The sequence below is a fragment of the Solea solea genome, chromosome 11 (assembly GCF_958295425.1).
Source record: "Solea solea chromosome 11, fSolSol10.1, whole genome shotgun sequence".
Taxonomy (NCBI): domain Eukaryota; kingdom Metazoa; phylum Chordata; class Actinopteri; order Pleuronectiformes; family Soleidae; genus Solea; species Solea solea.
Window position 1 is genome coordinate 1194298 of NC_081144.1, and position 15412 is coordinate 1209709.

The window sequence follows — 15412 nt, forward strand, 5'->3', positions numbered from 1 at the left end:
CCGTTGTTTTCCCGTTTTCAGAGCTTTTGGTTGAGATATCAATTTTGGGCCTTTAGGATTTATAATGCCTGTTAAACTCTGGATTTATGACGTTTGTTGTTTCTGTTTGTACATCATACACTCAACGTATGTGTATCTGAGAGAAGCAGATTTCAGGATGAGTTAAACAAAGACTGTCCATTGCTTGATTGGTAAAAGGAAGAATATGTGTCAGAAGAAGAAGAAGAAGAAGCGTAAAAGTACTCCTCTTCTCTTCTGTGGCCACTTAAACATCATCTGACACACACACACACACAGTCTACGCAGCAATCACAGACCACACTGTTCTTGATTATTGAACAATTTAACAAATGCATTCAGCACACGCAGGGTCAGCGTTCTCTCCATTTTCAAGAACATCTTGTCGACTCATCTCCTCTGATGCCCCCCCCCCCCCCCCCCCCCCATCACACCCTGATGTGTCCTTTAATGTGATCTCCTGCACTCTCTCCTGTTAGTGCTTTATTTCAAGCTTTCATGTTGTTCCCTGAGAAGATAAAAAAAACCACTATATGTAATATTATTTAATGATAAGGATGTGCCTAATAAAGTGGTCAGGAAGTTTTTTTTCTCCCTAATTCAATTATTCAGAAAATCAAGATGTCAGAACAGAAGGTAACGTTATATACACAGTACATACACAGTACATACACAGTACACACTAGAGTTGCAACGATGAATCGATTACTAATAGATTCCTAAATGAATCGTCAGACATTGTTGTGGAATTATTGGTTTTACAGCTTCTTAAATGTCAATATTTTCTGGTGTCGTTGCTCCACAGAAATCATGAATACTGAATCATTTCGATTTGTGGAGACACCGATGAACATTTTCTGATAACAAGTCATCGATTAGGGAAATAATCCTTTAATTAGCTTAGCTTTAATACGCACGCACATCTAAGTAAATGACTGGGTACTGTATGCACTCAACATCCTTATTGCATCACTGATACGGCTATGTAATGCAATAATAAGTAATGTAGCAAGAATAGTGTACCTAATAAAGTGCTCTTTTCTTTGTGTCTCACTCCACTACATTTAAGATTCTAAAAGTGAACTTCTGTTTTGCCCTAAAGTGAATTTTACTTCACTGAGCGTGGAAATGTGACAACACAACAAACACACAAGTGACAAACCATGACAGAGGGAGAGAGAGAGAGAGAGAGAGCGATGGAGAGAGAGAGAGAGAGAGCGATGGAGAGAGAGAGAGAGAGAGCGATGGAGAGAGAGAGAGAGAGATGGAAGGCGGATATTTTTTTTCCCAAAGCTCCTCAGTGAGTGCTCGGTGATACTCTGGGGAGAAATGGGAGAAGAAAGGGAGCTGCAGGGAAGTGGAGTGTGTGTGTGTGTGTGTGAAGACTGGAGGCAGTGAAAGAAAGGTGAAAGAGAGTGGCAGCGATAAGGGAGAAAAGATGGATCCCTCGTCCCTACAGGCAGCTATTATTACTGTACAGTGTTGATGATACGCCGCATGCTCGTCCCACTGAGGTTTATGACTGTGCTTCACTGTCTGCTTCCTGCTGTGTTTGTGTTGCTCTTTAAAATGATTATTATTATTAGACTGATAAGATTATGGTGTCACCGGGGTCCAAATTTAAAGACACAGATAGGAAATAAATGATATTTAAAGAGTAACTCAAAGACATATTGACTTTCTGTATTGTGTGTGTGTGTGCGTTACATCCACACTTTGTTTTCAGAGTTGTGATGTGGCTGCTGTGTTTTCAAGCGCCCGAAACGGAGATTCAAACCCCCATGACATCAAAATCATAATATTTTGCTTGAAATGTCACCTCATATTATCAAAAGAGTCGATTTTATATTACATTCCTATTGGAGCTACGAGGTAAAAAATGCCCAGTTTTTGTTACCATGGCCTTTTTGAACATTGACGAAGGCTCTAGAGCCATGGTTCTCAAACTGTGGTACATGTACCACCAGTGGTACGCATGCGTGTTCTGGTGGTAAATCAGAAAAACAGTTTTTTACTGTTTATACCAGGAATTTTGACCGGAGTGTGTAGAAAATGAAACTAAATCACAGAAAATGAATAAAGTCTGAAGTATATTATGTGAGGAAGAGGAGGATGATGGGAATAAATCTGCATCCCCCCGTCTGTCTGTCTGTCTGTCTGTCTGTGTTTGTGCTGCAGATCGTGATCGTGCAGTGGGGAGGGAAGCCCTTCAGCTGTGCCCCTCTCAACATCGAGCAGTGGCTCTGGTGTCTCTTCGTGGGAGTTGGAGAGCTGCTCTGGGGGCAGGTAAGCAGCTCTTCAGCCTCGCTGAGTCAAAATCAAGGCTGACAGGCCTGATTTACCTAGAGAAATAAAGACTTACTGTAGATACCACTTATGCTCTGTCATAGGCGTAACTTAAGAATGTCTGAAAATCTTCTCCAGCCCAACAAAACACGGAATTATCCATCCATCAATTTGATTTTCAAAATAAAAGTAAAAATTAAAGAATGGATGCTAGGGATGGGAACGACACGGCATTTTGAGAGTCGATTGTTGAATCTTTGTCGCATTGTCAGCCTTTTTTGTTTTTGTTTAAAGTGCGGAGGGTGAAAAATAAAAATATTCTACACTGTACGACTTCATTTTAGGCTTAAAAACATGGCTGTAATGTCCAATATAGACCATCAAAGCAGTGACCGACAACTAAACGAAACAAAAAGAGATCTAATCACAAATCAAACAGCAGTGAGAGTAAAATAGGTGATAGAGAGCTGTGATGTCATCCGCACCCACTGCTAAATATCAATAATCCACCCGCAGCAATGTTTTTTCAACAAGTAATACCCGCACCCTCCAGCCACCCGATCATCCTTCACTGTAGCCGCAGTCTGACCAACATAATATGTTGTTATGGATCAGCAGCTGTGCAGATTTGCCCCTCCAGGTCGCCTCGTTTCTGCCTCAGTTTTTCATCCAGTTTAGATTTTTCCACGCAAAGTTAGAAATATTCAATAAATTCACCAAAACACATCGTAGTGTTGTGAAACTTTCTGTAAACTTAACTGCTGTACTGTACGTGATACTACACATGATACTAAACAGTTAAGGCTAAATAATAAATATAGTATAGAAAGATACTGTATTATCTTTAGTGGAGGATCAAACCACTTACCTTCTGGTTTTAGGGTGACCCGCTCTATCTCCTGAACCCACACATACATGTGTCTTTCTGTCAAATGACAACGCTGAAACCCCCCCCATTTCCAGGTGATTGCCACAGTGCCGACAGAGCGGCTTCCGTGCCTGAAGGAGGCGGGGCTGGGCCTCGAGCCCAGCGAGGAGGAAGGGGAGGAGATGGCAGAGGATGAGGAGGAGATCGACTGTGCCGAGAGAGAGCTGCGCCGCGGACAGATCCTCTGGTTCAGAGGCCTCAACCGCATCCAGACTCAGGTACTGTTTAACGTGACCCCCCCTCCCCCCCCCCCCCCCCCAAAAAAAATAAATAAATAAAATAAAACCAGAAGTTCACACTTGAAAACACAAACACACGTAGAGATCATCATACAGAGATGTTTGTTTGAGATGCTTCATGGACAAACTGGGAATGTGCAAAAAGAAAATAATGTAACTGTATCACAATAATGCAGAATATTTGGATTTCCTTAAGCTGCTGTCAGTGGTGTCCACTTTTGGCACACACACAGTCTCCTGGAAGTATTTGGTGAGGGGGCGGGGCTAAGAGAGAGGACCGCCTCTATGTGGAGAGTTCCAGTGTTGTGTGGAATAGTGGAAAAGTTTCTCCAACACTTAGTTATCAGTGACATCTGTCAGAGTATAGAGTTATTTAAAAGGTCCAGTGTGTAAAAGTTAGTGACATCTAGTGGTGAGGCTCGGTGAGAGCGTGTCAGGGAGCTACGGTGGCCTTCACACACCACAAAGGTCTTAAATAGTCTTCTTCCAGTTCAAACTGCGTGCTCTGGATGGTTTGTCTGTTTGGGGGTTGCCGTAGCAACGTGGTGCCACAAAATAGTGGCCTCTGGCCGTTACCTTATGTTAAGTTTTACTCTAAGACTATGAAAAACAACCTGTTATATTATTATAATGTGATTATACACTGACACGCAGCATTCTTCCTAAATGTTACACACTGGACTTTTAACACATATTTGACTGAAAAGTGTTTCACTGACTGCAGCTTTAATCCAGTGCTTTGTGATGAAATCGTCATGGTTCACTGTATCATGGCCTTTACTAACTAACACCAGAGACTTTTGGAAAGAAAGAAAGAAAGACAGAAAGATATTCAAAGGTTTATCTCTGTATCTGAATTGTTCTTACTCTCCAAAAGTGAGTCTCTCCATCTTTGTGTGTGCTGTTCTTCTGACCTGTGCCAAACACTCTGACCCCAGTCTTTTTCTCTCTCACAGCCAACGGTTGTTTTCTGAGTTCTCTAACTCACAAGTGGTTTTTGAGATGAGATCATGAGAGAGGATTAATGCTGTGACTGTGTGTGTGCGTACCTGAGTGTACACACATTGTGTGTGTAGCCCATTACAAAGCAGACTGACTCGCTCGCTACTCAGTGCGAGAATGATCAGTCAATCCTGATTTTACGGTTCCACGTCATTCCTACAACAACAACCCGAGGCGGACACTTGGCTCAGGGGCTCACGACACGCGCAGCGAGCAGCTGTGATTGGTCCGTTGTTGGTGTCGTCATTTCCTCCAAAGCCCAGTCGAGTTTTAACAAAGGGTGAATCTGACTGTTTTGTCAAGAAGTGCAGCAATTTGTACAACTGCTCGTCTTCCCGTTACAAAGACGCACAGGTGGAAGAAATAGACACATACAGTAGACACTGGAAACACAGTGGCAGAGAAATCCTACGCCTGCCAACTAGTGGATTGGCAGTGTAATGGCGGCGCGACACGTAAACACCTGTGCTCAAAACGTTATCAGGCGAGGTTTCATAGATATATTTATATGAGAATCCACTTTTTAAGAGTAGTGCAGCGCAGATTGCAATATCAATCATGAAAAGACTTTACTGCCATTTCTGTATTTTTAATCGAATAAACCAGACATTTCCTGGAGATAATGTTTGATAAATGAATCACAACTTAATTTCACGCATGTTATTCAACAATCTTAAGAAAAATGTGCTCATTTATTTACTAAAAAGTCTCTGGGAAAGTGTGGCTCACACACGTGTTCGCTCATCACCCAAACACCACAGTTTGATGTGATCATGACGGTAGAATGTCACTATCATTATCGACAGATCGTCGTGTGTGTGCGTCACACGTGAACATTGGTCAAAAGTAGATGCACCTGAGACGTGCGGTGTGAACACGTTAATCTGTTAACGCGGGTGCTGAAGAGGTAAAAGCGTGATGGAACACAGCTAAGATGCCATGGTTCTCAAGCTGTGATGCGTGTTCCACTGAGCTTCCTCTGGTGGTTCTCTGGTGGTTCCAGGGTGTGTGACTGTAGTGCAAAGAAAATGAAACGAATAAGAAAAGATATATAATAAATTAGATAATAATAATTAGAGTCACCTTATCTCTCGCTCCGTCTTAATCTGATTTCTGAGTGTGTGAAGTAAATCTGCCTCCTGAGAAGAGTGTGAAGCTGACTTTACGAGGCCTTTTTTCACCACTGCATTTGAACGTTGGTGATAATGGTGTTAGTGTAAAAAGTTAGAGAACCACTGGGTGAAGTATGTGCGTAGACTTACAGAGTAACCTCTATGTAGAGCTCTGAAATCAGACTTGAGATGGCAGAGCAGCGTCAACATGAGCATCCTCAGATGACTCACACTCTCTGTTAAGTGCCATCAGTGTGTGGAGTAATCAGAGCGTACAGAACACACACACACACACACACATGCGACCGCGCCGTCGGCTACATATTCACATCCAGACGCCATCGTGTTTGTCAGTAATACTCAGGCAGCAGTTGAGGTGCAGATGACGGACTCTTGCTTCTGTCACACTGACTGAGGGAGGAACTATCTTCACTCTCACACACACACACACACACACACACACACGCTCTCAGACTGGCCTTTCCTGCCCTGACTGAGTGCTGCTGTTTTGTCTCTGTCCTGCAGATGGAGGTAGTGAGCACGTTCAAGCGAAGCGGTTCGTTTCAGGGAGCGGTGAGACGGCGCTCCTCCGTGCTCAGTCAGCTCCACGACGTAAACACTATCTCTACCCCCTCTCACGTAGCTCTCTCCACCGCAACAGCCAATACCAGCCCAGCCCCTGGGAGTGAGTCCGCCGAACGCATGTACACACATGCACACACATGCACACACTCACACACTCACACACCTGCAGTCACCTTCTCCCTCACACACACACACACACACACTCTGCTGCACGGCACGTGGACTGCAGTATTTTTGACTCTCCATGGTTGTGTCCCCTCCGGCTCGCTCGCTGCTCGTCTGTGTGCAATGTGTCCTCTCTTCTTTTTCTTCTTCTTCTTATTCTCCCCTTCAGACGGCACCCAGTCCTGACCTGGCTGTGTACTTCTGGTCTGATCTGGTCTGGTTCCCAGATCCAGTCCCGGTCCCAGTCCAGAATCTTTGTTTTGTTGTTGCGTGTTGGTTCGGTGCAGGAGGCAGCTCACTGTTCTCCCTCTGGCTGAGGAGTCCCAGTGGAAACGGAACAGCGTTTGCACTGTTTACGTAACGACTCGTGTTTTTTAAGAGAGTCTGAGATATTCTGATTCAGTTCAGAGAGCAAATGGTGACTCCTCCTGCACTGTGTGTTCTTTCTTGTCTGTGAATGAGGTCAAGCGTGGTCAATGACTCTAACAACACAAAAACAATCAGTGTAGTCCTGCTGTAATAATTCTGTGACTCCAACGCTGCAATTTGATTTTTACTGCCACACATTACCAAATGGCGTCTGCAATTGTCCAAACTGTAAACCTTCGAGTATAAAAGCCCAGTAACACACTGCTGTTTCCAATAGTCCCTACACTGAAAGAAGTTGCCTCTTTTTCTACTGCTCTTGCTTTCTTTCTCCTTCTGCTCCTCTCGCTGTTGTTCGGTGCTGCAACTGATGTCAACTGGTTATTTCTGTAACAGTATTTCCAGCTTTCGACGTCACAAGTTTGGCCCCACGATGTCTCACCAAATTTTTTTTTCCTCCTTCTCTCTGTCTCTCTCTCTTTCCATCACAGTTGTCTCCTCTTTCTTCTTTATTTACGAGACATTACAGGTTCTTCGTTTGCAGAAATATTCTGGGAAATGTGTTCTTATTGTTCTGCACAAGTAGAGCTGTTCGTTTGTAGACGTATTTAGATTGTACCAAATCTAAATACAGGCTCTTGTGTAGCATACTAAAAAGATTTCTTTAGTACGTTCCTTTTTATATATTTATATTATTTTCTACTTTTTTGTCTCCTTATTTTTCCTTAAACTCATCCCTTTTTGTCATCCTTCCATCTCCTGACTAGCGTAGCATCCACCCCTCATGTTTCCTCTTGAGTTTTCTTCGTATGTCAGTTCTGCGCGTGCCTGACTGCGTGTGTTTATGTGCGATGTCACATATCTGAGAGCCGTAGTTTGACTTTTCGTGATCGTATGCTTGTTTGTGTCTGAGTGTGTGTGTGTGCGCGCGCGCATGCACGTGTGTGGTTGTGCTTGCCTCCTCATTTGATCGTCTCCATCCTCGTCTTCTCAGTTGCTTCTCCTTTCCTTCCTTGCTCCCTTCCATCCACCCTTTCCCCCTTTCATTCCATCCTCCCTTCCTTCCTTCCTCCCCATGTTGCTCCATCACCTTCAGGTGTAGCCGCAGAGAAGCCCAGGCTGACACTGCCGACACCTCAGCTCACTAGGAGTTATCTGTTATTTTTTCTCCTCCATCACTTTATGATGTAAATAAGAGAAAAACAAGAGTTCTATGATATGCAGTCAAAGAATGTGGGTTCATATCCCAGCACTTCAAACTCACTGCTGCTTATCTTTACTTTCCCCTTAATTCAAAGACCTTGTTGCTTCCTAATCTGTCCTTCAACAACAGTACTGTATGACATATGCTTGCATTTTGAAGTCATCGCTAAGGATTGGAACCTAATGGATTTGGACCAGGTGGAAATGTGAAGGAGCTAGCATTAAGTTTAAGTTTTTGTTAGCTTTAAAGAATTAAAAAAACATAGTTCAGACAGTACAGTTGACAGTTGTTGCTATAGTTTAACTGTAACTGTCAACAAATCCTTAACAAACATAGTTTCATTGTCCAAAACTGCTATTAAGGCTAATAGCCTAGCGATCACCTTGCTAGCAGTTCAAATGGAACTTGTGAGCTTGTGGTTTTGGACGTGGACAGTTGTGTCTTTGGTGTTTTATGACAGTTGGCGTTGGTAACGTTGCCTGACTGCCTCCCTCTCTTACTTCCTTCTCCCTTAGCAAGCTAACAGCCAGGAAACAAAGGCCTAGTGATGATGAACAGTTAGGAATAGCAAACCTTTATTCTTACATAAAAACCCTGTGGGCCTGCGCAGACATTTTGGAAGGGCAGGGGTGAAAATCAAACGGACACCTACTGTGCACCGGTGGAGCAGGCACCACTAGGGGACTGACTTTCATGTGGACCTGTATATGGACCTCCACACATTCATTTCTATCACAGAGATAAGCATTTTCAATCTCATTTCCTCTTTGGGACACTGTCCTGTTGGGACACTGTCCTGTTGGGACACTGTCCTGTAGGGACATCGCTTTAGCGGCCACATATGAATGGCAGCCAGTAGGTCACTCCCTCATGTTTTTACCACTGTAGACGGTACTTTAGTGGGCGTCATGTGACTCGGAGTTGTTTAAACCTACAAACGTATCTAACAAAACATGAAACATGTCAAACCAACCTTATTTGAAGGCAGTATTACACTGTGCTTGCAGTTAAATGCTAATGACAACAGTGACGAGGCTCATTTTCAACATAATATTTAGCATGTCCACCATTTTGTTGAATGTTAGTAAGCTAACATTTGCTAAATTGCTCTAGCATAAAGAAGAGTTGATGGAAATGTCTAAACAAAACAATGTGTGCTAAGACATCATCGTCTTCTTCTTCTTCTTCCTCCTCCTCCCTCTGCACTGTTAGCGTCAGGGTCATTACTTTACTTTACTTTAGTCCAGTGCTCACAGTTGTCTCCTCGCTGTCACTGATCCCGTGTGCAGTATGATGTACGCAGGGTCTGACGTCAACGGCCATCAGCTCCCTGGCTTTTATGCTCCATTATTACTCAGTAAAGAAAGAGTCAAGTGTTTTTTAAAAGAAAACATTCATTATACTGAGATTTTAGAACTGAATGTTTCATTGTTATACATTATCCAGAACCACTCCAGAGATCCAGTTTGGTGTGACTTTTATGTGCCTGCAGTGAGTGTAACAGTCCTGTGACAGTGTGAAGAGAGAGAGGTGGAGGGCGACGGCACGTTAGGGCCACATCTTTAGCTCCTCCGTTACCTGCTTTCATGTTCAAAAATGAAAAGATTCCCTCAGTTTCCTTGTGAGTAGAACAGGAGGGTGCGTTTGCAACGATCTGAGGCAGGTGTTGCTGAGGTGTTGCTATGATTAGCGCGCAGCCATCATCACGTGTCAAAGGGCGGGTGCTGCTCACAGATGGGACACATGGTGAGAAACGGGGGCCATTAACCAGTCATCTACCTCACAGCTTCTCTCTGTATTTATGTTGCGGGTTTCTTCTCATCAGCACTTGTTTTGCACACAGCAGCCTCTCTACCTTCCAGCGCCTTTACCCTACTCCCCCCACCCCCCTCTCTCTCTCGTTCTTTTAACCGTCAGCGTTTTTCCATCAAGCTCTGCTGAAGCAGCCGACAGGGAAAGAGGGAAAGAGAGAAGGAAAGTGGGTGAGAGAGCGATAAGTAGCACAGCAGTGCGCTGACCTCCTGACCTCTCCGGTCACACTGTGGGGCGTCATTATACTCGAAAGTTTACTCTTTCCATGAAAACAAAACCAAGCGCTGACGAAGTGAGAAAGTGACATTCTGAAGCCTTCTCAGTCTGCATGTGGTGTTTTTCTACTGTCTGACAGGCTCTTTGGAAAAACAGATAAGCACTGAACCTACTGCTTGACCGTCTGTCTGTCTGTCTGTCTGTCTGTCTGTCATATTATGCCAGAGTCGTATATAGAGACGACTTTCAGTTTGGTCCGACTGCATTCACCCTCTCATAAGTCACAGTTTGGACTCCAGTGGCCGGCGTTGCAGCCTCTTCTCTGTCGATGTCACGTGTGATCAAACTGTCTCTATGTACGGCTCTGCCTGCCTGTGCCTGTGTCAGTATATCTGCACTCAACGGGTTCTGTTTCTTTGAGCTCATGCTGCTTCTTTTCCTCTGTTTGGGCTTTGGGGGGGGAGGGGGGGGAGGAGGGTGCATGGACCTGCTGCCCATGGCAAAGGAATGTGTTCATGCACGCACACACACACACACACACACACACCACACCACACCACACACTGCATAATGCACCTTGAAGTACACCTCATAGACCTCACTCTGATGTGTGTGTGTGTGTGTGTGTGTGTGACAGGGCTGATTGGGTCAGTCACCTTCTCTTTCTAGAGTTCTAACCGATCACATTCTAACCTGATGTCACCTCTTTTGCAAGTTTTGCAAGACTGTTTTTTGTTTTTTTTAATATCCTGCAGCAACTTCCTCAGCATCATCATCATCATCATCATCCTTTTCAATCACTCTGCTCTCTCTTCATTCTTCTTCTCCTCTGTCACTGCTGCATGGTCGCATGTGTGTGTGGTTGTCCTCGTCTCTGAGTGTATGAAATGCTTCTTCTTTTTATTTTTTTAAACAAACACCCATTATTGACAACAGTGTGATGCATGTGGACGACAACTTCCCAGCTGCACAATGTGGAAACAACTTTCAACTGTTGGTTTAGTCTGTTGCACTGCTGCTGCATGCGTGTGTGTGTGTGTGTGTGTGTGTGTGTGTGTGTGTGGTCACTGCTATAGGTTCTTGGCAAAGTTCTTACTTTTTCTTACTGTACATCAAACTAACACACTCACCATCCCTGCTTCTTCTCCTTTTGCACCTCACAACAACAACAACAACAACAACAACAACAACAACAACCCTCATCTGTGTGTACACACGCATGTGATGCAGTATGCTGACGTATGAGTGTTCTCCCCCCGCACACATACTGTATCACCCGTCCCTCCTCCTCCTCCTCCTCCTCCTCCTCCCCCCCAGACACACACAAACACACACACACACGCACGCACACAAAGCCACGTGTGTCTGCAGCAGCTTCTGTGGTTTTTGTGATGGTGGCTACTGAATCCTCCCGTCTTGTGAGGTCTGATTGGTGTGCAAGAACTGACAAAAACATTGTCATTAGCCAACTCATTTAAACTCTTTTTTTTCTTCTTTTTTTCCACTTTTGTGTGTTGGAGACAAACAGGGTCAGGTGGACTCAAGTTTGTAACTTGAGAAAATACAATCAATTCTCCACTTTAAGTCTGTAGACTGTTGTAAGGTGAGGTTGTAGAAACACCTGCTGAAAGCTCCAAACTAATGCCACAACGTGGTTCAGAGCAGTCTAATAACAACAATCTGACTTCTGAAACTCTCTCAAAACACTCTACAATCTACATTAGTTCAAATTTCTATTTTTTTTTTTCATTACTGACTTTGAGATTTGCTCATAGGCAGATTATTTTACTTTGGTCCAGCTAGCTAGGTAGCTAAGGAAGCTAAGCAAACTGGCTAACTCTAACTCAAAACAGGCGAGTAAAACACATTTCCCAAAAAAGAAATATTCTTCAAATTAGAGCTCCAAAGGTCTCAGGTTCAACCCTTTTCCACCCATTGTCCCTACAGTTTAACCTGACCCTCCATGATGGGCTTTAACTTGTAGATGTAGAGTGAAAATGACATTTTTAAGGGGAGACTTCAAAAAGGTTATGAGATACTTACAAGATGAACCTAATTTAAATAAACAACTGTTATTGTCATAAAGCTAACATTGGTTGGCATATTTTGAACTGGTCTACCAGTTTTCACAGGCATTGATGACATTTTCACTTTTAAACAGACAAACCCAGAACTATCTATTTAAGTCTGTAGACTGTTGAAATAAGTGAAAGTTTAGAAACACCTGTTCAAAAATTCAACAACAACAATCTTACGTCTGAAACTCTCGTGAAACATTACAAATCTACAGTTGTTTTTTACAGATTAAATTACTCATTTGAGTTTTGTTGTAGGCAGATTATTTCACTTTGGTCCAGCTAGCTAACTAAGGAAGCTAAGCTAACTGGCTAACTTTTTGGGCTTTAAATGTTGTAGGTGTGGGGAAGGGTTTCTCAATCCTGGTTCTAGAGACCAGCTGTTTAGCTGATTCAAATGGACAGCTCATCAGCAGGCTCTTGAGGGTGGTGCCCTATTAGATAATTAAAAAAAATGTAAAAAATAACTTTTGACTTATGCACTTTTGTCCAGTCCAGTCAATTAGAATACTTTTAACATTTTATGCAAAATATCCTGAACACCAAAGTAACTAAGAGGGTTATTATGAGTTAAGTGACTGTAGCCACCTGGCCCTGAGTGTCCATCTGTCTGTCTGCCTGTCTGTCTGTCTGTCTGCTGGAGGACACAAGTCTGTCTGCCTCTGGGTTTCCCTGGTTTGTTTCCGCCTCTTTCTTTCGACTGACTTTCTCTTCTCTGTTTCCTGTGGTCTCTCTCTTTCTCTCTCTTGTCTTCCCTCCCTCCCTCCGGCAGATGCGAGTGGTGAAAGCATTCCGTAGTTCGCTGTACGAGGGCCGGGAGAAACCGGAATCCCGCAACTCCATCCACAACTTCATGGCCCACCCGGAGTTCCTCATCAACGACCTCATCCACAACATTCCGCTGATCGACGACACTGACGTGGACGACGAATCAGAGCTCAGCAGATACCAGCACCTGCACCCGGCCCTCCGCAAGCCGCCGCCCCCTCCCACCCAGCCCCAGCCCCCAGCACGCACCCGCCCCACCCGCCCCTATCGGCAGTACAGCCTCCCGGTGACTCCGTGCAACCGGAACAACAACAACAACAGCAGCAGCAGCAGCAGCAGCAGCAGTTCAGCGGTCACCCACGGCAACAACAGCAACAACAGCACCAATGCAGTTACTCCCAGCAATCGGAGCCCTCACCAACACCACAACCACAACCACCACCAATACCGCCATAACCATCATGGCAGGGACAGGCCAGTGAAACCCTCCGCCCCTCACCTGGCTCACCTTTACTGCGTGGAGACCTCCTTATAACTGATCTGAACGTGGGTCTGGCGGGGGAGTGGAGAAGGGGAACGGAGTCTTGGTTGGGGGGGAGGAAAAGGGGAGTGGAGGAGAGGGCCGAGGACACACATGACATTTCCATCTCTTATATCAAGCTACCAGGAAGGAGTGAAGGACAAGGGAGGCACAGGAGGGAGTGGACAATGGCTGGAGACTTCTGCTGCTCGCAGCTCCCTGAGAACATTGCAGCTTTCCCTCCCTTCGCCCTCGCTCCGGCCCTCTCAGCCGAGAAACCCCCTCAACCCCCCGACACAACAGCCGCTCGCCCCCCCTCTCCACCCTCAAACCCCACCGTTCCCGTCCATGACCCTGCTCGAAGAACCCGCCCACCTCACCCCTGCCTGACCTCATGCACACTCGTCACACATACGCACAGGTCTGCTCTCGCTGCGTTGTCCTGAGCTAAGGACAGTTGGCTAAGGAGGGAGGCGGGGACAGACATCCAAAACAAAAAAAAACATTTAAAAAAAAAGAAAGAAAACACGACATCCCTCAATGCTTCAACAGGACCAGGGCCATGAGGCCGTGGGGGCTGACTCACTCTGTTTCTATCAGTGTTCCATCATTAACGTCGTTATCATAACCCAACACACTTACACACCTGCCATGGCACCGTCATTTATCTACAGCCACTCCTTTGCTTGTGTTATGAGGCTTTTGTGAAAGCTTTAACTCCAGACTTCACTCATTCTCGGCCCCTCTGATTCGCTCATTTCTCAGCATAGCGTTGCTCGTTCTTTCTTCTATTCCGTTTTTTAAATCTTATTTTTCCTTTAATTCCTGTCTTTCAGTGTGTGTATGTGTATTGTCTTGTCTCTTCTACGGGGAAAAAAAAGGTTAATTTGAAAGCTGGGGGAATACGTATATATATGTATATATACATACGTACATATATGTATATATACATACGTTTATATATATATATATATATATATATATATATATATATATATATATTTAAAATTTGAATCTGAGAAGTGACAACACAGAACTTTTCAAGTTCCTTGCTGTTCTTTCTCCAGCCCCGACCTGCACGATCCTTGAATGTCACCCCATGAGTCCACATGATCTGTTCTCCGTACTCGTCCATGAGGTGATACAGTGGATTTTGATGTATCCAAACAGCTTAATTTACAGTCTCCTGGCATGATGATGACATGATATGTAAGTATAACCTCTATGGACCTCATGTGGGGACACAAGCCCATGGGTGACGTCCATCCTTCCTCTCTCTTGCGGTTCCTCAGTCTGCGTTGTTTTTGTTTTTCTTGGTTTTTCTTACGCTCACCTTGTCTCGTCTGGTCTTTTGTCGGTGGGTGTGGGTGTGGGTGTGTTTCAGCTTTTCCTGAAGGTACAAAAAAAAAAAGAAGAAGCTGAATGCTTGTGAAGCATTAACCCTTTAAATGCCATCACACACACAATGCACAGGCGATGGCCCTTTAAGACTTCAAACATGCACTCACTTTCAAGCCTGCTCATGTGTCATCATTGGGTCGTCTTCATCGTTATGTACCAGTGCCCTGTCTCCATGACTACTGTGGACGCAGGGTTTGTTTCATTTCATCCATCTATCTGTCATTTTTACCGTTAAAGTGGGGAGAAAACTTCACCTGAAACATCAGCAGCTTCTCGCTCAAGTGTTAAGTTCCAATGTCAGTGTTCAGTTTATTTAAGCTTCAGGCCCAAAGTCCACTCGGCTCTATCAGGTACGACCAACGAGAGCTTATGTGTTATGTCTGTGCGTCCTGTTCTGTGCACCCCCCCACCCCCCCCCACCCCACACACACACCATCACGATGTACAATACGTCGATTATGACACTTTAATGGAGGAAAATGTGCTTATTTCCTTTTGTGCTGAGAGTAAGATAAAAAAACAACAACAATGTCTGTGCACGGTGAGGTTAGCTTAGCTTCTCTAAAAGTGGACTAATGTTGTGGACTGAACGGTATCTGTGAGGTCACTAGCTCTGCACGGACACAGGTATTTGGTAGTTGTGTCCTGTCACGGACTACGGAATAATAACACTGTTCCAATGTGCAGTAAATGTAGTCGTCATTATAGCACGAAA

General features: G+C 44.5%; 1 protein-coding gene across 4 annotated transcripts in view; it reads left to right on the top strand.

Moving 5' to 3' along the window:
- Positions 1-15116, top strand: part of atp2b3b (ATPase plasma membrane Ca2+ transporting 3b) — a 53954-nt gene extending 38838 nt beyond the window's left edge. For 2 of the 4 annotated variants that reach the window (XM_058641908.1, XM_058641907.1), the window contains exons 23-25: positions 2197-2304; positions 3268-3450; positions 12781-15116. In XM_058641908.1, the coding sequence (XP_058497891.1) occupies positions 2197-2304; positions 3268-3450; positions 12781-13311 (822 nt within the window). In that variant the 3' untranslated portion in view covers positions 13312-15116. Of the gene's footprint in view, positions 1-2196; positions 2305-3267; positions 3451-6110; positions 6271-12780 lie in introns of all 4 variants that reach the window. The other 2 variants (XM_058641910.1, XM_058641909.1) reach the window with 2 other exon arrangements.
- The last annotated feature ends 296 nt before the right edge of the window (positions 15117-15412 follow it).